The sequence below is a fragment of the Gopherus evgoodei genome, chromosome 3 (assembly GCF_007399415.2).
Source record: "Gopherus evgoodei ecotype Sinaloan lineage chromosome 3, rGopEvg1_v1.p, whole genome shotgun sequence".
Lineage (NCBI taxonomy): Eukaryota > Metazoa > Chordata > Testudines > Testudinidae > Gopherus > Gopherus evgoodei.
In genome coordinates, this window is record NC_044324.1 from 188406295 (window position 1) to 188432257 (window position 25963).

Consider the following 25963-nt stretch of genomic DNA (forward strand, 5'->3'; position numbering starts at 1 on the left):
TCCCAAGCGTGCTGAATGAAGGCATAATGGAACGTGAAGGTGTGAACCAAGGCCCTGTAGGGAGGCGCCCTGGCTCCCCACCGCGCCTGAGAGGGACAAGCCAGAACAGGTGCCTCCATGGGAGGAGCCACCACCGCCTGTCCCCGCCCCCCAGAAGTCAAGGGGCGGGACAGGAAGTATAAAAGCCAGGCCTCCGCGCTCAGTTGCCCGCAGACTGCCGGAGAGGACAGACGCTGGTGCCTGAGCTCCCACCGAGCCCAGCCTGCCCCGTGCTCACGACCCGGAGGAGCGCTGGCCTGACCTGCTTTGTGCCCGGTACCCGGAGGAATGCTGGCCTGAGCTTCCCCGTGCCCGGTATCCAGAGGAGCTGCCTGAGCTTCCCCGTGCCTGGTATCCAGAGGAGCTGCCTGAGCTTCCCCGTGCCCGGTATCCAGAGGGGCTGCCTGAGCTTCCCTACGCCTGGTACCTTGAGGAACCCATGGTCTGGGACCCGCTGGACGACGCCGGCGAAGGACAGGTACCTAGAGGGGGAGATTGGAAGTGGCCCGGGGGAAGCCGACCCCAGTCTGGCTCCAGGGGACCCTGAACCAATGTCAGTGTGTTGCGGCCAGGATTCCCCACTGACTGCAGCGAACCCTTGCCGCTGCTAGGGCCCCGGGCTGGGATGCAGTGGAGTGGGAGGGCCTGCGTCCCCCCTGCCACCCTTCCAAGGGTGGCAGACTCCCCCTCCCTCTGGCCTGAGGAGGCCTCTTGTGCTGTTTAACTCGCTGTTCAGCCCCTGCTTGAGGATCTGACCCTTACCTGGGTTTGTTGCCCTGCCCTGAGCCAGGGCTTGGGCTTTACAGACTGCTACTGTTCACTTGTTGCTCAGCCCCTGCTGAAAGGCCTGAGCTTGAACTGCGTCCTGCCCCGCCCTGCCCAAGGGCCTGGGCTTGTATACTGTTAACTTGTTGCTCAGCCCCTGCTGAAAGGTCTGAGCCTAACCACTTGTTGCCCCGCCCTACCCAAGGGCCTGGGCTATAGACTTCGTATTCGCTCAGCCCTGCTGAAAGGCCTGAGCTGTGAGGGGCTTACTGCCCTGCCCCACCCAAGGGCGGGGCTTATGTACTGTGTTGCTCAGCCCTGCTGAAAGGTCTGAGCCCGAACTGCTTATAGACGCTGTACTTGCTCAGCCCTTGCTGAAGGGCCCTGAGCCTGAACTGCTTGTTGCTCCGCCCCTGCTCCAGGGCCGGGCTTATAGACCCTGTGTCAACTTAGCCCCTGCTGAAGGCCTAGGACTCTGAATTGCTTAGAGACTATTCGTTTGCTCAGCCCCTGCTGACAGGTCTGGGCCCTGCACGGACTGCTGCCTGTAGGGAGGCGCCCTGGCTCCCCGCCGCGCCTAAGAGGGACGAGCCCCAGCACCGGACCCTTACATGCCCACGTGCCAGAAAGGCAGCGGACGATGCCTGAGCTCTCGTGCAGTGAGTCATGACAGCAGGCAGAGGGACATTTGCCAAGCTGTAGCAAGTATGAATACACCCAGTGATCCACGACGATATTCGCTGAGAGGAAACGGGAGTGCCTTTCATCCGCTCCGCGATGGCGACAAATAACTGGGTTGTTTTACGGAAGGGCTTTGTTCGGTCTATATAGAAGGTGAGTGCCCTTCTAATGTCCAGAGAATGGAGACGCTGTTCCCGAAGGTCAACATTGGGTAGAAAACTGGCAGGAAGATATCCTTGCTCGCATGGAAGTGGGACACCACTTTTGGCAGAAAGGCCGAGAGGGGTCTTAGTTGAACTTTATCTTTATGAAAAACAGTATAGGGTGGTTCACACATGAGAGCCTATAGTTCAGACACCTGCCGTGTGGAAGTTATGGCCTTCGGAAGGCAACCTTCCAGAGATAGAAAACTGAGCAGGAGTCCAGTGGCTGGGAAGGAGGGCCCATAAGGCAGGAGAGGACCAAATTAAGGTCCCATGCAGGCACGGGTGGCTTCGTTGGAGGATGGACTTTCTCCAGGCCTTTAAGGAAACACTGCATGACCAGGTATGCGAATACTGAGCGCCCGGCCGTGCCTGAGTGAAACGCAGAGATGGCCACAAGGTGAACCTTAAGGGATCCAAAGGCTAGGTGCTGATCCTTTAAGAACATCAGGTAGTCCGAGATGCATGGGATCGAAGCCCAGAGTGGTGACACCTGCCTCTGAGCGCACCAGCAGGAAAACCTCTTCCACTTAGCTTCGTAGGTCAGCCTAGTCAACGGCTTCCGACTTTCGAGGAGCACACACCTTACCAAGTCCAAACAGGTGCATTCAGCCTGGTTCGGATCCTCCAGGCCATGAGGTGGAGCGACGGAAGGTCCAGGTGCAGGAGGAGACCGTGGTTCTGAGAGATGAGGTCGGGGCTGAGAAGGAGACGTAGCGGAGCCTGAATTGACAGGTCCAGCAGGATCAGGAACCAACACTGGCGCGGCCAGGCTGGGCCAGTATGACATCTGCCTTGTCCCGGCGGACTATGAGAAGCACCTTGTGGACCAGCGGGAATGGTGGAAAGGCATAAAGCAACTGGCCTGACCTCATGATTTGGAAGGCGTCCGCTATAGAGCCCGGGCTGTGACCCCAGAAGGAACAGAAGGTTGAGCACTTCCTGTTGGTTTGCAAAGCAAACAAGTCGAGCTGGGGAAACCCCCAGATGCAGAAGACAGAGTGAATGATGTCCGGCCGTATCGACCATTTGTGTATGAGAAAACACCTGCTCAAGTTGTCCGCCAGTACATTCTGGACAGCTGATAGGTACAAGGCTTGAAGGGTGATGGAGTGGGCTAAGCAGAAGTCCCACAGAAGGAGGGCTTCTTGGCAGAGGGGTGATGACCGGGATCCGCCTTGCTTGTTCAGGTAGAACATGGCCGTCGTGTTGTCCGTTAGGACTGCTACACAATGGCCCTTCAAGTGGGGAAGGAAGGCTTGGCACGCAAGGCGAATCGCCCTGAGCTATTTGATATTGATGTGCAACGACAGCTCGCTTTTGTGCCATAAGCTCTGCGTCGCTAGGCTCCCGAAGTGGGCCCCCCATGCCAGGGCAGACACGTCTATAACCAGGGTCAAGGTGGGTTGAGGGGGATGGAACGGGACTCCGACACCCACCATCTGAGGATCCAGCCACCAGCACAGGGAGTCGTGTGCGCGCTTTGGGACCATGAGGACCATTTCTAGGCTGTTGCGTCCCAGTCGATAGGCTGACACCAACCACGTCTGCAGAGGTCTGAGTCTTAGCCTGGCGTGTTGCACCACGTAGGTACAGGACGCCATGTGACCCAGCAACCTGAGACACTGCCTTGCTGTGGTGATGGGAAACTTGCAGACGCTGGTAATCATGCCTGCTACAGCCAGGTGCCTGGCCTCTGGGAGGAAGGCCCTCACTTGGTTTGCGTCCAGGACTGCCCCGATGAACTCTATTGTTTGAGTAGAGGAGAGGACAAACTTGCTGACGTTCAGCATGATGCCCAAGCGACTGAACGTGTCTGTGACCAGTTGTACTTGAGACCTGACTTGTTGGTGAGACAGGCCCCGTATGAGCCAGTCATCGAGGTACGGGATATGGCCTCAATGAAGGAAAGCTGCCACGACTACCATGCACTTGGTAAAGATGCGAGGGGCTGTGCACAAGCCGAACGGGAGAGCTGTGAACTGATAGTGCGTCTTGCTCACCACGAAACGGAGGAAACATCTGTGAGACGGAGTAACTAAAATGTGAAAGTACGCGTCTTTCATATCGAGGGTGGCATATTAGTCTCCTGGATCCAGAGAGGGAATGATAGTGGCTAAGGAGGCCATATGGAACTTCAGGTTGACCATGTGCTTGTTGAGCTCCCTGAGGTCCAGAATGGTTCTTAGGCCTCCCTTTGTCTTGGAGACAAGGAAATAACGGGAGTAGAAACCCTTGCCCCTGAGCTCCTAAGGCATTTCCTCCACTGCCCCTAAGGCAAGAAGGGATTGTACCTCCTGGACGAGCAGTTGCTCGTGAGAAGGGTCCCTGAAGAGGGACAGGGGAAGGAGGGTGGGATGAGACGAAAATGGACAGAATATCCTGTCTGCACTGTGTGGAGGAGCAGTAGTCCGATGTAATATGGGACCAGGCATGGTAGAAATGGGATAGATGGTTCAAAAAGGGATAATTGTCCGGGGTGAGAGCTAGTAGTCCGTCCTCAGGCGCACCTTCAAAAAGGGCGCTTAGGGCCTGGGGACAGCTTGGATTGCCCTTGACCCTGTCCAGAGGGAGGATGAGACGGTTTACGTCAAAAGTATCTGCTTCTCTGACAAGAAAAGTCCTGCCTGGGTCTACGTGGGAAGGTGTGTTTTGGGTAGTTTGGGGTTTGAACGGCTTTCTTTGATTAGCCGACATATGCATACCCAAGGAGTTAACGTGTTTCTTGTGTCCTTTAAGGTATGTGGGCAGGAATCATTTTGCTCTGCAAACAGGCCCTGACTATCAAAGGGGAGATCTTGGATGGTGTGCTGAACCTCCGGCGGGAGTCCCGAAGAGTGGAGCCAGGCGTTCTGCCTCATGCTGATGCCAGAGTGCGTGCAGCCATGTCCGCAGCATTGAGGGAACCCTGAAGGAATGTCCGAGCAACAAATTTATCCTCCTCAGCAATGGCCCCCAGTTCTGTACGAGCCTCTGCTGGGAGAAGATCTTGGAATCTAAGGACCACAGACCAAGAGTTAAAATTGTATCTACTGGTTAGTGATCCGTAACGAGAGACCCTCAGTAGAATAAACCTTTCTTCCAAAAGGGTCCAGCTGTTTAGCGTCCTTTGACTTGGGAGCAGGTCCTTGTTGGCCTTGCCTTTCTCTGGCGTTCATCGCGTCCACCACAAGGGAGCATGGAGTGGGGTGGGTAAAAAGATATTCATAGCCCCTGGTGGGGACGAAGTATTTTCTTTCCACCCCTTTGGCTGTTGGGAGGGATGGAGGCCGGGGTTTGCCAGAGAGTCTTGGCATTAGTTTGAATGGTCTTATTCATGGGAAGGGACACCCTGGAAGGCCCTTCCGGGCCTAAAATATCCACCACAGGATCCTCATCCTCCACAACCTCCTCAACTTGGAGGTTCATATTAAGGGCCACGTGCCTAAGCAATTCTTGTAAGACCCTAAAGTCCATCGGAGGTGGGCCAGACGTGGACGTTCCAGCCACAGCCTCATCAGGGGAGGACGAAGACTACTCCACTGGAAGAACCGGGGCAGAGATAGTGTCTTGATCAGCTGTGGGCAGCTCTTCCTGGGCACCTGGGGTAGCCCCTACCATGGGTGCTGACTCAGCAGGTTGGTCCGGGTCCAGAGGGAGACAGTTGAGGGTCGCCTTGAGAGGTCAGGTGTCTGAGTGTGACAATGGTCGGGCAACTGGGGAGCCGCCCTGGGCCTGATGACATGTCCAAGGAGTCCAAAATTGCCACTGGGGCTGCCAATTAGGTGCTGGGGGGTCTTGACCGAGGCTTCCCAGATCTGATTGGGGAATGTCCGAAACTCCTGAAGCTCTCCCCAACCTGCCGGAAGGAGATTGAGATCACAATGGCCAAGGAGGAACAGTGTGAGAATGGAGCAAAGGGAGCACCAAGTCCCTTGGCAGCCGCGGTTCATGCAGAGATTGGCATCGTGAGGCTGATCATGACCGTAACCGGTGCTGTGGTGGAGAGTGGTGCTGCTCTGGTGAGTGGTGCCGTGAAGCAAATCGGCATTGGGCCGTGGGCCAGTGCTGTGGTGACAGTCTACATGGGGATTAGTGTTTCGTATGGCATAGCGCCGAATGGTGCCGCGAGGTCACTGAGCGTGACCTGGACCTCAAGCAGGACCATGTTCCAGCAGTCGACAGTGACCTCAAGCAGGAACGGCTCTGAGGGTCAGCATTGCGGGACCAGCGTCGTGAGTCTAACCAGTGCCGTGAGTCAGACTGGTACCTGGGACACTGCCGGTACTCAGAGCAGCGCCAGGACTCGGAGTGGCATGGAGATGCTGGTCTGGGGGCTGACAGTTCGAACATCACCAGTTTGCCCTTGGATAGTACCGGGGAAGGTGCTGGGGCCGGGGGTACTGGGGCTGTCATTTTGATAAGCCCTCTGGCAGCCTTCAAGGTATCCGGGGTGGAAGGCAATGTAATCTCTTCCACTTGCACGGTCCCTTGTGCTGAGCGGGCTGGCTTGCTGCTCAGTCGGGGCCGGAACAACTGCATTGGCCCTAACGAGAGGTCCTGCTAAGGCTTGTTTCTTTCCAGCAACTGGGGAATGGGAACGGTGCTGAGGCAGGCATTTTTGGGGCCCGGGAGATCGTCGGTCCCAAGGTGGATGCAGGATCTCCTGTGGCGCTGTAATCAGTACTGCCAGGGGAGCACTGCACACCAAAGCACTTGGGCCCACATCTTGAGAGGGCCGCAATGCAGACTCCATGAGGAGTTGCTTGAGTCGAATTTCCCTCTCTTTTCTTGTCCGGGGCTTGAACACCTTACACATTTTACACTTGTCAGCCTGATGGCCCTCCTTCAGACACCTAAGGCAGGAGTCATGGGGATCGCCCTTAGGCATGGGCTTGTTGCAAGACGTGCAAGGCTTAAAGCCCTGGGACGGCATGCCCCAGAGCCCCGCAGGGCACTTGCTGAGTGCAAAACTGCCCTCAACTACTAAACTACACTTAACACTACAGAGAAAACACTTAACGCTAACTATTAACAATTAACTACAATGGTAACAATTAAGAATTGGAATTAGTGGAGCACTTGAGAAAACAAGAGACCACTGTTCCAACAACCATCACGGACGGTAAGAAGGAACTGAAGGGGGGTTGGGCTGGCAGGGTCTTATATAGAATGCCATATTGGCGCCACTCCAGGGGGCTCCCCAGCTGGCCCAACGGGTAGCTGCTAGGGGAAAAAGGTTCTGACTTCCGTGCACACAGTGCGCACACACAACTAACTGGAATTGATATGAGCAATCACTCAAAGAACTATACATTCTTATGGAATGTTAATGTGCAAGAGATAACTTTCCAAATATGCTAAACAGGAAAGAAGCTCTAGTGTAGAACAAGAGGATAATATTATGAAAGGATTTTTACACCCTTAAAACTGTTTCAATGGCCGTACATCAAAATTCAGTTTTAAATATAACCAGGGCTTCATCCGCTAATTGCTTTGAAGACTAGGACCAGGAACCAGCATTGGCAGCTGACCAGGAGCCAGTGGAGAGACTTGAGCACAGGTCTAAGCTATGGACATGTGCTCACAGTGGCCTGATGTGGAGAATGCAGACACGTTCCACACCAGCTGGAGCAAAGGCACTGTTGTCACATTCAGCTACAGATGGACAGGAATTCACCAGAGGAGACAAAAGTATCCGCCAAACCATACCACTGCCTTAGCTCCTACACTACTCTTCTGTGACAGAAGGTTTTCGGCTAGTAGTTCCATTGGCCATGTCCTCACTTTCTTCCCTGACTCCTCCCAACTTTCCTCTCTGCTCTACCAGGGAAAAACACACTGGGTAGAAAGACAGACCTGCTCTATGGAATACTGATGGCTCAGAGTCCTCCTGTGTGCAGTCTTTGCAAACTGTACCTTCTCAGCACAGTGGAGCTGAAGTCATTCCACAGGGTTAGGGATCTCAGAATCACAGAAAGAGGGTGGGATGAGGTGGAATTTTACCTAGATAACAAATTATATTTAAACTCACAACCAGAGAATCAGAGTAATTTCTTATATCCATTGATAAAAGTATTCTTATGGTAGCCCTCTTCCCTGTTCAATAAAAATGTCAACAGTCCAAATGCAATGCATAGTAATATTACCAGAATTCCTTTAAAGCACTGGAGCTTTATCTATTCTAGCTCAGCCATCAATGCAATTATCCTGACATGTTTCTGACCATGAAGCTTCACACCCACAATCTATTCTTAAAAGGCTCTTAAAAAGTTAGAAGAGTATTTTTCATAATAATAAACTCAATTATGTCTACAACAATTTTCAGAGAATTCTAGTCAAATGGAATTCTGGTCCTACCTGTAAATTGCCCCTCTAGAAGGAGCTATAGAAATCTGAAAGTGGGTTTGCTCTCCTCTTATGGTTTATGAGGTAGATGGTTGGAAACTTTAGCATCTTTTTCTTCTTAGCTAACATAACCTCATTCACCATCCAGTAACTTTCCTAACAGCAGTAAAATTTTGAACTATAATGTAAAATGAGAATAAAGCAGTACCCAAGATAGGATTTCAGACTGTTTGATTGTCTTTTAGAAACACAATTTACAAATCCATTTTCTGCTTGAGAAGCTCCAACGATTTGAAAACTGATATGTCTAGCAGTACCCAATATCCAGACAAAATAAGATTTATCTAGGAAAGCTAGCCAAGGATCTACAGCAAGGACACTTGAAAGCTGTCTCAGAGAAAGCTCCCGCACTCAGACAAGAATGGCACATAGAGGGGTATGTTGTTCAATAAATTTCTTCTTCTGAGGCAGATTCTCTCTCTGCCCAGAAGGAGACCACTTTACAAGAGGAGTGAGATCTAATGCCTCCTTTTGCAATATATAATTCTTTAGTGCTGTGACACCCCATACCCCATGTTCACTACTTTTACAGGTTATAATATATTTTGTACAAAGTATGCCTTGTGAGGTATCATTTGAAAACTCATGATCTGCTGAATATTATCCTGTTAAGATATGTGTAGCAACACTATGTGTAAAGTTATACATTTCTACAGTATTATTGTTACTGAAATATGTTGTAATTCCAGGTAACGCCCACAGACCAGTTTCTCAGAGACAAAGACACACTGGCATGCCAGTGTTCAAAAACGGTCACCTAATTAAGCAACTATTCTCCAGCGGGGAGGTGGTGTAAAGAAGAAATTTACATTTCATGACATCAACAAATTCCTGAAGGGCACTGAACGAAGGGGAGAGGTCACAGACTGGAAGGGGACATAGGCCATGGCTACACTAGAGAGTTGCAGCGCTGGTGAGGGGGTTACAGCGCTGCAACTTAGGATGTGGCCACACTTGCAAAGCACGGCCAGTGCTGCAACTCCCAGATTGCAGCACTGGCTGTACACCCGGTCGAGCCTGGGGTGTAGCGATTCCAGCGCTGGTGATCCAGCGCTGGTCAGCAAGTGTGGACCCCACCAGCGCTTTTATTGACCTCCGGGGTATAAGGAGGTATCCCAGAATTCCGGTCCACAACAAACCAGAAGAAAGGGGGAGCTTGGAGTTCAGCCAAACTGCTTATTTAAAAAACAAACACAGCTCCTGTTTGCTGAGCGAGCAGAGGCAGGGAGGGGAATTACTTTGGAATGTTCACAGCTGTTTGCTTGAAGAGAGAAACAGCATGCTCACACGGCAGAGGGGGAGGGGGAAGCCCATGTTGAATAGATGCTTATCTGGTCTGACGGCTATTTAGGAGTGCATAATTTGCATTTAGTGAATGAGAGAGGGGTGGGGGAAGGGGTCAGAACTTTTTAAATGATTGAAGGTAGGCGCTGTGTGTCTTCCAGTCCTTAGAACTTGCAAGGCACGGAACTGAGAACAGTGTCAGCTCCAAAAATCCAATCTCTCTGTCTCTCCCACGCTCCCTGTCACATTCCACCCCACCCCCCTCTTTTGAAAAGCACGTTGCAGCCACTTGAATGCTGGGATAGCTCCCCAGAATGCACCACTCCCAACAACCCTGCAAATGCTGCAAATGTGGCCACACTGCAGCGCTGGTAGCTGTCAGTGTGGCCACATTGCAGCGCTGGCCCTACACAGCTGTACGAACACAGCTGTAACTACCAGCGCTGCAGAACTGTACTGCTGCTGCAGCTTATAGTGCGACAAACCTTTTGCTTTTAGGTTCACTTGCTTGTTAAAATTTAGGGATTAGCTTGCAATTTTATCTTTTTATTTCTTTTGTAATCAATTCTAACTTTATGTCTTATCACTTGTAACCATTTAAAATATGTCTTATTGTAGTTAATAAAGTTGTTTAATGTTTTATCTAATCTACTACGTTTGGTTTGAAGTGTTTGGGAAACTTCACTTGAGGCAACAAAGCTGGTGCACAATCATCTTCCTTTATTGAAATGACAAACTGACTATGAGCTTGTACTGTCCCGGGGGATACTGAATAGTATAAGACACGTTTCTGGGGTAGAAGGCTGGGGCTAGGAATATGCAGGCGTTGCTCTGTATGTAATTCATGAGTGGCTTGGACAGCATTCATGTATTCAGCTGGGAGTGCTTTTACATGCTAGTGACTCTGTATGAGCAGGACCGGGAACAGTGGCTGTTCACAGCAAAGCAGTGTAAAAGGCACCTTTGGCTATAGAGTTGAGGGGACACAGCAGTTCAGCAGTCCACGTTATACCCTGGGGAATGTCACAGGTGCAAGATCCAGTCCATTTAGCAACAAGTGAACCAGAAGCAGTCCAAATATAGGATAAATGCAGTCAGACTATTAATTCAACTCTGTAGGTAGGAGTGTAGGTCTAATGACATTTCAGGAATGCCAAGCCCTTTTCCTATCAGAGGACAAGTAGAAGGGAGACAAATATCCAGAATCATGTCAGACCTTCAAGATGTTTTCAGGGGAAGTGCAATGAACTGGCTTTGTAACAACAGGTCTGTAAGTTGGGGCATGAGAATGGGGAGCATAGCTGATGGGACTGTCAGCTGAGCACCACGTACAATGGCCTGCCAGGCCACTCAGAAGTTACTAGAAGGAACATTCCTCCATCTGTCTTCACTGTTCATAGGACCTTTAGGATAAGTAGAAAGGAGGGGAAAGGCAAATAAAGGACTGCTGGCCAGCTGGTGTAAAATGCATCCATTACCACATACAGGAGGCTCTGGTGAAGAATTTTGGCAGTTTGCCTTTCTGTGGAGGCACAAAACTCTCCATTTAAGGTCTGTTGCAGATCATGCAAACTGAAATTGAGTATATCTTGTTCATAGACCATCCCTCAGAACTTATGGTTTGACAACTAAGCAGTCTGCCCGCAAACAGGGGTCATGCCAGGTAAGTTGCTGTTATGGCTGAGATTCTTCCTTTTCTCTGTCTATTCTAAGAAAACACTTGCCCTTCTAACATTCTGATCTAGTACACTCCTGGCAATTAATATAATAGATCACCACAGTATCAACGGATGAAATAAGGGCTGGCTACTTGGAGACCTTGTTCTTAAAATTCACCTTTCATTCACACCTGGTCATCAGGCAGATACAGCACTAGCGGAAACGATACGGACAGATGGTGCCTACCTTTCCCCATTCACCACTTAATGCTATTGTGATTAGCCCCCACCGACCTACATTATTGGGTCAAATCCCTCCCATTTTCCTTTATTTTTAGATGGACACCTTCTGAGCCACACCACCGTTGGATTGTGTAAAAAGAGAAGGATTTGTATCTCAGTGACATGAAACTTTTGTCTCAAGGTAAATACAGTAAGCATATGCTTAAAGACTTTGTGGTCAAACAACACAGCTTGTAGCTGTAAAGCCTCTTTCTTCTTGTTCCCTTCTTGCTGGTCCTTGTTAGGTGGCGATTTAATAGGTTGCCTTTGCCAACAACTGGTGTCAACAATCTATTTTCTATAGATATAGATGATATCTTAAGTAATACATGGGTCACTTAATGCCTTTTCAAGAACATACCTCTCACTCTCTGGATTCTAACTCTTCTCATCCCAGTCCCAGTCTCCTTGTCTAGTCTGTCCCATATCCCCACTGCTGACTACTCATTCCATCTGTCTACCTCCTACCCGTCCTGACTGGCTCCCAATCCCAGCCTCTTTCCCTGGGCTCCTCATGCAATCTTAGTCCCCACTGTGGCTCCTTTCCCCAATCTCTTTGCCCACCTGGTCTACAGCCTCTTGTCTGATCTCAGTTGCCCCCACACCGTTTCACACACTGTCTCCCAGGCCCAGCCTTCCGCCATCATCCCAATCTTAACCTCCTTGCCCAAACAGTCCCAGCCTCCCGCTCCCACACCCCATGCTCCCAGTCCCAGTCCCCTTCCTCAGCCAGTCCCAGTATCTCCAGACTCCTTGTCCCATTCTACTCCTTTTCCCTCCTCCCTGCTTCTGTTTTTCTCCCCTCTGCATTCAAACCAGGTGCTGTCCCCTTCCTGGGTGCCAGCTAGGGAGTCATCCGGAGCACAGGAGAGACAGGCTCATTGCTTTCAGTCCTGATGCACAGTCCCATCCCATCCCATCCCAGAGCAGCTGAGAGCTAGGAAAGTCCTGAATCCCACAGCCCTGGGCTGGAGCATGCTGAGTCACCATGTGGGGAGGATAGATGTGCAGTTTGGTCAGCAGTAGAATCTGTGAGAGGTTTAAGCATGTTCAGTGAGGGTACAATATTCATAATTTTTACCTGTAAAGCTCTAGCAAGTCTCTACTGAGCACATGAAAACTGCAAATTTTCAATGGCTTATAACTTGGCTAAAGTTCGGAAGATTTTCACAAAGACAGCCTTGACACAAAGGTCCCTCACTACCTAATTTCAAGTCCCTACTACAAAGTATATGGACATTAGAGCATTTCAGAGAGAAGGCTGCAATAATGGTTTTAACATGGCAAAACATACCTTTCTTTAGCCTCATTCTCAGAAACAGCTGTGCTGTTTTGGCTACAGTTTCCCCAAACAGGCAGAAAGTCGGACATGTAAAATTTCAGCCCAAATGCATAAAGTTTTGCAAAGTTATACGCAACTGAAATTCGGGGCTTATAATGGAAAGTGTTGGACAACCTTAAGAATAGGCAGTGCTACCAGCTCCAAAATATGTGGGCCTAATTTTGGAGATATTCTAGGAAAAATTTTCAAGTACTATCTCTGAGAGGAAAGCGTTTGGAAACCACTGACCACTCATCAGACACAGAATATACTTAAGTGAGGAAATTCATCATCTTCAGAGTCTGAATTACCTACGCCCTACAGTGTGGATTTGTTCTTCACAGTGTGCCATAAATTGATTATGCCTGTATGAGGGGCCTGATTGTTTTAAAGGTATTAATATCCAGCAGCTCCTTTTCTCTTGAGTGGGAGTTACTGAGTCCTCAGCATTAGGAACATAACCATGAACTTAAAACTCTAAATTTAGGCACACAGTTTAGGAAGTCTTGGTCAGGATTTAACTGGGAGAAATCACCAGGGTTGGCCATAGGTATTTTGCCTGCCAAGGCAGAAAACATTTTTGCCACGTCACCACAAGTGGCTGAGCAAAACAAAGAACAATCAAAAACAGCCAGTCAATTAGTGGAGGAAGGGGTGAAAAAAGGCAGAGTGACACAGTGGTGTGGCACACCCACATAAGCTGGGGCCTATGGTAACAGCACAGTTGGCCCACCCCTAGAATCACACTGAGGGACCAACCTGCTGATATTCTCAACTTTCATCTATGATCCCCCTCCTCTAGTAGCTGTTCTTCTTTCACGCCAAGGGAACCAAACCTTGGATTTGTTAACTTTATGGACACACTAGAGAGCTCATTTTGGAATGTGGTCATATAAAGGGGCTATTATAGGTTTATTGTTATAGTGGGTGAATAAAATAATGTTCTTTGTCAGAAGTCCATTATCTTTATGTATGTTGATATATTTCATCTTAGAAATTAGTAAAAGAACCTAGCACCAAGGACAGGCAAATGTAAAATAACCCTTAAAATTATTTTGTATAAGATTCAGTTCTGTATCTGATACATTCTTTATTGAGGAACTATATCCTACAATCACTCAATGATTTAATAGATCTTTTTCCATCTCTAACTGCTAAGATGTAAACAAATAACTGTTTTCCCCAAAGGAAGACAAGTCATAATAGCTTAATATTTTCCCCCTCACAAAGAGTTCTGTTGCCCAAAGGACGGCAAAACTTTGAAACATGGTAATACAATTTGTTTTCAAAAGTGTCACAGTATGCTTGGGTAACTCAAAATTCCTTTATACCAATGAACAAGCATCTTATAGCTTATGGGCTGATATTTTCATTTAAAACCTTCTGACAGGCGGTTTCTGTATCTAAAAGTATTATTTGCACCACAGTGTGACTTAAGTGCAAAGGACCAGTGGGAAAACTCGTAGCGTCCTGCCTGAACTGCAGTTGCTATTTTGAAATCCCCTTCTTCTGAAGTTTTAAATAATCATTTAGAACACAAGCTAAGATTTTAAATCTTCAAAAGTACTCCAGTAGGCTTACTGCAAAACATATATGTTGGTGGTAGCAGATAATGTGTGCATATGCAGAGCCTTTTAGGTGCTCTGATGTGAGATCTATAAATTCACCACATGTTTAAAGGGATGCTGTCAATTGGACATTTTTTTAGAATAAGCCAACTGCAAAATATCAGTTTTCTGATATAGTCGCCTTCAGGTCTCCAGTAGTATATTCTGACTTTTTATTTAAAAACAATAAAGGGAGTAGTTACTCTTTTACTGTGTTTATTAAGGGTCTTTAGGGGGTCTCAAGAGCAACAAAACAAAACATGTTGCAGATCAGCCTCTCTCTGTTCTCTCTGTGCAAACACCTGCTTTGCTGTAATTATAAGCATCCCTGTGAAGAGCTTTGGGTGAGTGTGCAGATGGGCTCCTCAGAGAGCAGTGCACCACAGAGATGCAACTGAGGCCAGCAACAGAATGAAACTTACTATTCACTAAGTGCTGTCAAATGCACACAGCAAAATTAAAAAGAGGAAAAGTACCATCTCCTCGTAAGGTTACTTACAACAATAACTGATACAACATTTTAAGATGAAGTGTGATTTTCCAGGTTGATAGTGTACACACACTTTTAGGTCACACAGCCTTGAGGCATAGTTTTTTGGAATTTTATAATGGATTCAAATTACATGTATATATACACCTTATATGATACATCATAAAATGATAAATTCATCTCTTTAAACCAGCAAGGCACAGCATCAAAAGTGCTGGTTAATATGCACACTTATTTTAATAAGATTACTAAACTTCTTTTCCTATTAATCAACAGCAAAAATAAAGCAACTATCAGAAAGAAACTTTACATTGCATAGGAAATGGATGCTTTTAATTAGCACTTCATGTAAGATTATAATGAACAGGATTGATATCAACCAACCAATTTACAAGACGGATCTTTACTATATTTATTACATTAAAAAACAGTCAGTCAGAATCCCAGTTATTCTTGGAATTATAGTATACTTTATCTATAAAAGCAGTTTTTAACAACAATGGCACAGTGAGCAACCTTCACTAGATGAATTGTTGACCAACAATCTTTTGCAATAATACATGTTACTGGACACATATCTCTTATTTTAAAAAGAAAGCATTCAACATTATCATGAACTTACCTGGACGTAAAGCTACGTGACCTCTGAACTATATAATTAAACACTGTGTGTTTTATTTCTTCAAACCTTTCAGCTTTTACTTTTGCTCCATCTCTTGGATTCATGAAAGCACCTCTGTTTAAAAGAGCACTTAAGCACGTGTTTAACGTTCCTTACACTTTTGGTATTTCTGTATTCAAGTCACTGGGATTTAAACAAGTGCTTAAGTGGTTTCCTCAATTAAGGGCAACAGTTATTTATTTGTATTATATGTAGCACTTACAGTGTGTGTCTGTGTAAGACAGACAGGCATATGCAATAAAATGAGTCACTAAACTACTTCTCAATAACATTAAAGATTTAAAAACTATTTAAAACTAACTATTGCCCCCTTCCCCCAATAACCTCAAGAAACCCACAAAACTATATAAGAATTGTCAAACATTTTCCAGTTCAGCTTTCGTAAATGAAAGAAAATCTGAAATCAATGTTTTTATTACAAACAGTAAGGGAAGAAAGAATGTAGATAATGGCGCCAACCAATGGCTTCTAAATGGAGGATCAATATCTCATACTATTTTACAAAAAGAAATAAAACCCCACTGCTGTAATGATGTGAAAGAGATCACATCATTACAGATCGGGTTACCAGTTTCATCTGATGTTTTAAACAGACTATAAATCTGGCTATAGCCATTTCTAAATCTAAATCACAATTGTTAAAGCCAGAGAATAAAAAAACCCATACAACATAAATATTGAGTACCATCCCATCTATTCCACACAAATCTTTTAAAGTAGACACAGAACTAGTTGACACTTAATTACAAAGCAGTGTTTTTGTGTTGCACGATATCATGTTGAATTACTAGATTAAATGATCTGCATTACTTTACCTGATACATTCCAACTCCAATGTGCTTGGGCTCAATTTTCACTAGCTCAGCTAATGGGTCTTGTACACGTCTAGCTATGGAAACTGAAAAATAGAAGTAGAAAACAACTGTGGTTTTACGTAAAGAGCAGCACTGCATAATTACTTTTGTTAGTACTTTTCAGTATTGTAGATACTTAATCTCTCTTTTTTTGCCTGGAAAAAATCAATGTGAATGCCTTAACTGAGAGAAAATGTTTTATTACAAATGAAAGCACCACAAAGTTATGATCAAGACACATTCTTTTCTCAATCTTTTCCTCATTGTTAGAAATATAAGTGGAAATCTATACTTATTGAACTTTTTTTTTTTTAATAATTCAAAGGCCTATAATGAACACATACCACTGCATCTCATTTTCCATTTTCATAGGCCTACTAATTTGCTGGCTTTTGAATCTAGTTTCAATTAGTCTGAGATAATTAATATATAGATAAAAAGTTTATTTTATATAACAATGAATTCATACTAAAAATGAGAGTATGACATTTTCTGTTACTAAGTTCTGAAATTTCCTCTGAATCTGAGTTGTAGAAATTTAAATGACATTATTGATGTTTGTAGATATTTCTTATAAAGTGAAAATTTAACTCTGATTCGTTACTTTAGTTCTCCACAACATAAAAGTCTCATTGTATCCTGTACACCTGTAGTTGAACTATCTATTAATTAAATTCTAAATGATCACTTGTACTGGGTAGCAATATCAGGATATTTTTTTTTACAGCAACTGTCAACCTAAAAGCCATCCAGAGAGTATTAAGTAACATGTACACAGAAAGTATCCCTTTCAAAAGAGCCTAAGTCACTTAAAAGTCCAAGCCCCATTGACTTTCAATGAGACTTAGGCTTAAACTGGAACTTCGGTGTTCCAGAAAATGTTACCGAGTATCTCAGTTTATTTGTTTTAGTACTGATTAAGTACTGATTCTTAACTGAGAATGCCAGGTTGCAAATCAAGAGACAGTACAGAGGACAAAACTGGCTGCCACTTTTATGAAATAACTAATTGCACACAGGAAGGAAGATCTTACCAAACTCAAGCTCTCTCCATTTGTAACCTGGAAACCTGGTCCATTGCTGGAACCTAAGAGCTGTTGTTGTAGCCAGCCCCTCACATACTGAGCTCTCAGGGTTGGCATCTACTAACAAAATCTGACTCCTGGGCTAACTATGGAGATATCGCTCCCTCCCATTCACAGCAAACAGAAAAGTCTTGCCCAATGAATGTTAAAATGTGTAAGCTCCCTCTTCTCCCCAGCACGAGAGCTCAGAGAAGACAGGTTGCTTGATTTAACTGCTCTTCTGAACTATCCCATGCTGGTAAGGTGTCTCTGCCTACCTCCAGAAATCGTGACATGGAATACCATCGTGCAAGATGTTCCATGAATACTGAAGTGCAGATCCGGGCCTTCAAGAATGGCAGAAATATGCATGTAGGGCAAACCTACCCACGGGAGGTTGGAATTGGGTGGGTTAGCAGCACAAAATTCCTTCTCAAGATTAAACCAAATGGTTCCTAATACTACTCTATGCAGGACCAGACAATGAGCCAGTAACACACAGCAAAGCACCTCCTTATAAAATATCAAAACCATTCATAAGAGGGCCAATCATAATACACAGAGAATTTGAAGAAATGAAAGACTGAACAGAATTGCCTACTAGGACTTAGCATGTTAGTGAAATGGATATCAGCCAGTCCTCATGTGAACTGACAAATAAACAGGCCTGTCTGCACCCAGAGGCCCCATACAGGCCATGAAGGCTGAATTTACAATAGTGACCAGGGCCTTTCCCTGCCATCCCCATCAAGAGGCTGGTCTGACAGTCAGGGATCATTGGGTCACAGGGATGCTCTGGACACACTCCCTATGCCAACAGCCAAGAGGTGGGTGGCATAGTAGTCACAATACCCAAAGATTCCCTCGATGCAAAGTAGATCCTTCAGGAGCCAGATAAGCTGGTATTAAGCTGCACCACCAGCGCAGCACAAAGCAGTTTAATGCACTAGAGAATCAGTCCTGATATGTGGTTATAAATAAACCCTATGGTGTACTTGCCATAAGAAAGCAAACGTATTTTGTTTTCCACTGTGAACCCAATAAGATTGTAATAGTATAAACCTAGAACACATTTTCAGACTAGGGTTTTTGTTCTTATGACAAATTAACTAATTAGTTATAATGTAAAGACTGTTATTTTTACTCAGATAGGGTCTCGGGGCCCAAATTGGGACCAGTAGGTTATTCTGCTAGGCATTGTACAAATACTCAGAAACTGATACTTCTTGTCCCAAAGAAGTGACAAAGTAAACAGACAAAGAAACAAAAGGCGGGGGGGGGGGGGGGGGGGGGGGGAGAATACAAGCAAATGGTCAGACTAAAATCCATGGTCTCTTTTTGGTAGATGAGGGTCACGATGGTGGGGTAACAGGGTAGGAAGGGAGTGAAGAGAAGATGTACGGACAGAAAGAGCCTGATAGACACTGGAAGGAGGAGTAGGAAAACTGGTGATTGAATCAAAGATCAAAGAGGGTGGAGGGAAAAAGGCCCAAGAGTAGATTTCGGCTCTGGTGTCACATGGCAGAGGTTTGAAGGGCAGTCCCCGGAGAGGCTGCGGGTGCTTCACCTGCTGTGGATGTAAAAAGAGGAGAAGGAAGGCAAGACGGGAGAAGGCTGGGGTCTTTTATAAGCCACCCCAGAAGCTGTCCACAGCTGATCTGGGCACACTCCAAGAGCTATGGCTTAAAATTATATTTGGGTCGTTAATATATTTTTTCCCCCAATGGTACATTTACTGGCATAATAAAAAAACAGCAAATAATGTGAATGTTCAAATTAACAGTTTACAGGTGCACAAAAATTTTTACACGCATCTTTAAATGGCAACTACTATTATTATAGACTGACATATAATTCATAACGTTTCTGAAAAGAACTTTATTATCCAATGATGCTTAAAGCCAATATTGCAAACTTAATGTCTACTTGTTTCCCTCTTACGGAAGACTCCTCAAAACCACAGCCACAAAATATACCAACTGACTGTGGCATCAGATACTTCACATTCAAAGATTTTTATCACCCCCCTCTGATAAAAAATAAGATGTACAGTTAACATTAAGTTCACTGCTCGGTCATGTAATACTTTTCACATCCTTTATTATTATAGCTTTAACATAAGCTGACAATGGTAGCTTCCAGGCTAGGCTTAGAAAGCACTATACAGGTGACATCTGATCTGCCTGCTTCTCTATCACAGAAGTTGTGAATTCAAAGGCTCTCACATATGAATTCAAAGGCTCTTGTCAAAATCACAAAAGTTTAATCAGTGCAAGTGCTCTAGATTACAACAGAAATGCTCTCCTATAATAATCATTCGGATAATTACCAACCGAACCTCCTGAGCATACAGATCACTAACAGGCTTTAAAGTTAGCAGAGTTTCACTCAAGCATAAAAACTAAAAATAAATAAAATCAAAATGACTTTGTTGCAAAATAGAAAAGATTATTTTTAACTATTTTATACTACTGAACACACACACAGATATAGTGTCAACAAGTCAAGTTTAAGGAAGGCTGCTCAATTTCTATACAACTGTTTGACATAAGTGTTTCTTAACTACAGAAAAACTAATCAATATGGAATAAATTTGCATACGTGTGTTTTTCAAGAGCAAAAAATCTGAGAGCAAAAATGTATCAGTCTGTATTAATCTAATTATATCTATATAAAATAAACAAATGGACACAGGATAGTCACAGCTAGAGGAAGTACAAGAGCGTTTTGAAATTTCTCCCTGGACCCAATTTTAGCCTCATTTTATAAACCCTGGAACCTTCCTTTTTGTAAAAGTTTGGCTGATAACAGTACTAGCATGTCTCTGCAGGGTTTCTGTCCTGGAGGTAGGCCCAGATCCAGCAAAGCACTTAAGCACATCCACACATGGGAATCAAAGAAACTATTCACATGCTTAAAAGTTACATAGATGCTTAAGTGTTTTCCTGGATTGGGGCCTTTGCGGGAGTCATGGGAAAAATGGAGGACAAAGACCAACCAACAGATTATACTACTTGAAGAAGAAAATGGAGAGTACACAACTCCTAATGCCACAATGGCACAGCACTGTGAAAATCTCCACGAAAGCCTCAGCTCTACTCCAGAATTTTTCTAACTGAGAAATAAAATAGAAGGCATACTATGAAAACTCACACCCTCACGTGGCATGCACCAACCCTCCTACCCTGACACAAGAACTCTATGTACAGATGTCAGAGTAATGGATTTCCATGATACTGATCCTTTAAGGCAGCAGCAATTTCAGGCCCAATCCTGCAATCTGATCCACATATGTGGACTCTGGCACCAGAGCAAAGTCAACAGGGCTCTCCCGTGTCTGCCCATAGGGACCACCAGGGCCACAGAAGGTAAAACAGAAGCACTTGCGGGGGGGTCGCATTCCCTATACAAAAGCAAATCACATTTTAAAAAAAAATATGAAGCAATATAGTTTAATTACCAAAACTGATGAAACTATTTTAAATATGCATTCCAGGACTGAATAAAAAATATGCATTTTTAGAACATTTTTAGAATGGCAACTCATTCACCATTTCTGAAGTTATTAAAGGATATTTCATTTTTGCTCAGAAAATATAAATGACATACTCTGAAGGCCAAGCAGCAAAATAAAATGAAATAAAATAAAATAAATCAATTTTCTCTTAAAATGTCAGTCAGGTCAAACATGCAGGAGATTTGAAATATCATTGTCAAAAAACATCAGTCTAACTGAAGTAAAACTATGTGAAGAAAACTTTTCGAAATAAAACATGCAAGCTTTTTACTCTTTGATTTTAAACAGCATTGTAACTTCAACATTGCACTGTTTTTCATTCATCAGAAAATATAATCACGCAAACTGCATACAGGATGATGCAAAACCTCTTCAAAATTGCCAATTATTAATAAAATATTCATTGCAACCTTTGAAATTACAGTAATATATTCTGCTGCCATGCAGGAAAGCAATATAAAATTTAAGAGCTTAAGGGGAGAAGAGGGTTGCACTGGGTTTAATGTACATGCTTTTCACCTCAATGTCTGAGATAAGGTACAAAGAAGGTATAGATGTTGAAATACTATCTTATTATTAAGATATCTTATAGCACTTTGCAAGATGGTGATGTAACAACAGCATGATTGTCTCAATCCACTACGTACTGGATATCTGACGTGACTCAGCCACCACATAGTTTAGTATTTTTGCCAGTCTTCACTGAGGTGCACTGACAGTGCCGTGGGGCAAAAGCTTGTACAGTAGCTGCTTGCACAATTCAAGCTAATAATATCACCTCACTTCTATGTTCACAAGACATTAAAATAATCCTTTATCATCCAGTTAGACAGACACAAGAAGAATTCACCTTCTGACAATTCCCATCTTTAGACCAAATTAAAGGCAATGTTTTAACTTCTTTTATCCAACTTCATTTTTGCTAATATTTGCCATCGCAAGCAATATGTATTGTTCCTATAGATCAGAACTGAGACAACTTTCACTTCCTACTACTCAGCAAAATCTTCAAGTATCTCAGGAAAAATCCCTAACGAGTGAAAATTGCAGGATTTGGCCATGAGAGTAGAAGAAAGCTGTATTTTTATATTATGGCAGTTAACAGCGACTGGAATGTTTCAGCTGTCAGGTCCAAGAATAGACGGCAGGCCATTCTTAGTTAAGGGCCCTTAATTATGCTACCTGCCTATCGTCATTACCAGATAGCATTAGACTATGATGGCATACAAGGCGCAGCATAAATGCATCCTGTTTAAAGGGACGTCAACAGGAATCTAGTCAATTTAAAAAGAAAATGAACTAAAAGAAGTTTAAAGGTGATCATACCTGCCTCCGGATCTACTTGCCAATTTCTGTGGTTTTACAATTGCATTTTAAAATATTATTTTCCTTCCTGAGTTGCTGTGCAAGATCCACACAGAACAGGGAAACTGACTATAGATGAGAAAGCCGCGAAACTGACTGTACACTGAGTACTGCCAAATGCACTAAGAACACAAACTGCGAGAGGGAGAAAAATATTTCTCTCTGATTTCTTTCATTTTCAGTGACCTTAAGCATTGCTTGTAATAATAAGAAATAAAACATTTTCAGCCAGAAATGGGAGCTTTAAGTTGATGACATTCCTTTAAACATATGGGTCTTAACACACGGCTAAAAATGCATCCCAGGCAACAACTATGATGATTTGGCCATCCTCTATGAGTGGGAGTATTTGTTGTTATAGAATATGAGGCTTCCAGATGCAAAGGCAATGGGCTTTTACAAATGCCTATATAAATAAATATGTGGCAACCACAAGCTATTAGGCAATGATTGTTTTCAACTTAAATGTTGTCATAAACGAGAACATTCTGTATTTTTATTTTAAAACCTCAGTATTTTGTTCTTGGTGAAACATGCTACTACAAAAACATCCAAGTAACCAAAAAAAAAAAAAATCTACTTTCTTAGTTTTAAACCTAAATTAACATTTTAAATGTGAACTCAATTTAAGATACTAAGATAATTAAAAGACCATCTATTTCAACAGTAATTACTATCAATGATAGGTCTGGGAACATTCTAACACATTTAAATCTTTTTTATAAAGCTCATTATTGTGTTCAAGATCAGTTACTCTCCATAAGGATCTGCAATGATGTTTACTCAGTGATCGATTTTTCAGGTTTCCTGAGCCCTAGAAGCTTTCTATCCTGTTGACCTGAATTTCACCCTCTTAGTAAGGGATACAGTAAAATGTACAGCAGTCTTTTCATTAAGCATTCTTTCTAAGTAGGCCAGGATTTCTGATACCGTTTTGAATTCTAATATATTTTCTCAGTGGGTTTTAAATATGTAACTTATTTACGCAACGGCTCAACAGCTATATCTTATCCAAAATTCTTTGGTGGCAAGCTGGCAGGTTTTTGTTTTAAAAAGTTATATTTTAGTTTAGTTTTAACTCCATCAAACTGATAACCTTTTATTTGCTTAAGATTAATGAAATAATGAATGACAATCTTCTAACACAATACAGAAATCTCTAAAGACATCATGAATGAAAAAAGAATTTTAATAAAAATGCTTATATATATTTTATATATAAAAAACAATAAATCCTTGCACAAGTTAAGAGTGAAAAATAAAATATGACTTATTTGAAAGTAACAATTTACTCAGAAATAGACATTCAATAAACAAATTTTCTCTGCCTGAGTATTAAGCATTTCTGAATTGATATTTTATAGGATATCACCATTTTAATTCATGGTCAGATGGGGATGAAACTCATAGACTCATAGACTCTAGGACTGGAAGGGACCTCGAGAGGTCATCGAGTCCAGTTCCCTGCCCTCATGGCAGGACCAAATACTGTCTAGACGATCCCTAATAGACAACAGCATTGGCTGTTTTGTTTCTTTTAAACTGAAGTCTGACATGACTGATTGTTACTCATTCCTTGAAGAGTCTTATTAGATGGTGCTAATTCAAAAAGGTTTTTCTTCGCTCATCTGTTCAAACAGGCAACTTAAAAGAAAAAAACATTGCCAGTGTACATTTAACAATTAAACTGGCATTAATTTTAATTGCATCATCCCAGCATTACTTTATTATCATTATTACTACAAAAGTAAAACTTTCATAATGTTTTGTATTATTCACTGATGTCAACAATAAAATATTAATCTTTTCCAGGTGATCACAGAGTTTCTTATGTTATTTATTAAGAAACAGTAGGTAGCCTTGAGGGTTCAGTGAATAGCATAGCACATTGCCACATATAAAACCCAAGTTCAAGAGTAGCCTTACCTCTATTGTTCATTCAGCTGGCAAGGGCGGGAAACATCACAGAAATGAGAGAGCCACCAGGGGGAGAGGTATGTGTAGGAAGGGAAGGATGCTACTTCCATCATTCCTTCACACTAGTAGTAGCTTGTTTTGCAACGGTCTGCAGTAATGGTGCACTTCTGGAGAAGGCCACTTCCAGCATTCCCAGAGGACTGAAGGGTGTGATGGGATTATGCCATGAAAGACACAACCCAAAAGGAAAAGACCAGTGGAACTGGTCTACTAAATTCTGAGTTGCTCAGGGATACGAGAAACGCCATGCACCGAAACAAATGTCAACAAGGTAGAAGACAGGCACTTCAAGTTAAATCTGAGCACCACACTATTACAAAAATATACAAGTGTCCATTCGGCCACAAAGATTAGGCTACACAAAAGTACATGGCATGTTGCTGATGAGAGAAACATACAGAAGTATCTCCCATTGATGGCAACGCTGAACCAAACAATACACACACAAGATAATACTCACCTAGCCCAGACAGCAAGGCCCTACTCCTTTTAAGTCCAGTGGTGAGGCTATGGGGGCACCACGGGCAGAACAGACAGACTGACATTCAAGTGGGCTCCTGATTATGCTGCTCAAAACAGCTAAGTCCTCTGTTCAAAGACTAATAACGCCAGTGCAAACCTGGCGGGCGGGGGGAGGGAGCGCTATACTGGAGCCCTATAGTCATGTCTGGAGGCTTGGGAATTAATGACATTTCCTTTCACACACAACCATGCCTGCACAAAGCCCAACAATATGGGATTGCATCCACAGTGATAAGGAAGTAAAGACTGACAAACACTCTGTATCTAAAAGTTGCAGATCAAGTTGTCATATTGGCTCAAATAGTCATTCCCACTAAAAAGTAGAAAGCCATTCAATAGCAATTTAAAAAACCCTTATATTCCTACAAGCTTCTTCATATAATGAAAATACCATAGGCCATTTCAAACAAAGACTGTATCATACTGCTCAGTATTGAAGTAGAGTGTGTGCGCATTATGCGTACAATTCTTAGGATTCCCATTCACTGCTGGATCAAGTTCCATTTTATTTATAAACCTCCAATAGTCATGCTCCAGCTAATGCCATGGAGCTGCAGCTCTACCTTCTTACCTTCTGCCTCTGCTGATCTAGACTGGATCTCCTCTCTGTGCACCTACAATGTGGAATTCCTGATATCCGGAGCAGCTTTCCTAAACCTCCCTGCCCAAAGACCTTCCAACTCATGTCAAATTTCAGATGGAAAAAAAAATCATGTATTTTCTCCAACTCTACCATAATTAAGTGGATTACTAAACTCTATAAATTTTCTTGATAATATAGTTTGCATGAAAGAGGCAATACAATACAATTTTATTTTGTTCTGCATTACAATTACTCTCATACACTCCAAAAACAACTGATGCTGTGTACTTAGGTCAAAATAGTTTATAATATATAGCGTTGATTTCCCCGTATTCTATGTCTCTAAACCTGTGTAACTCACACCTGCTCTCTGTGATCCGCCATTGCTATTTACTGACTCTAAAACATTGGGGAAGGTTTAACCATAAGACTTTTGTATGATAAAGTTTTTGAAAAATGACCTCTTTTCAGCAGCCAAAGGGGAGTGGTGCTCTTTTAAGAAAATGAAGAAATTAGCTCAAGTAGACATCAAGGCACTATGTCCCACACATCTAAGTATCAAATGGTTTTACTTTCTTTAAGATAAAGTCAGAAGAAATTATATTGTCTCCTATCTTTACCTTCCATTTGCTGGCACTATGACAGCTTTGAACTGTACATCTCTATCTTTAACAGCACCCAA

The 25963-nt window shown here is 43.7% G+C and overlaps 1 protein-coding gene across 4 annotated transcripts in view; it reads right to left on the minus strand.

The window, feature by feature from the left end:
* The window catches only part of SRBD1 (S1 RNA binding domain 1), a 251220-nt gene that overhangs the window by 78761 nt on the left and 146496 nt on the right, over positions 1 to 25963 (minus strand). For all 4 annotated transcript variants that reach the window (XM_030557685.1, XM_030557683.1, XM_030557686.1 and 1 more), the window contains one exon: positions 16215 to 16297. In XM_030557685.1, the coding sequence (XP_030413545.1) occupies positions 16215 to 16297 (83 nt within the window). The remainder of the gene's footprint in view (positions 1 to 16214; positions 16298 to 25963) is intronic.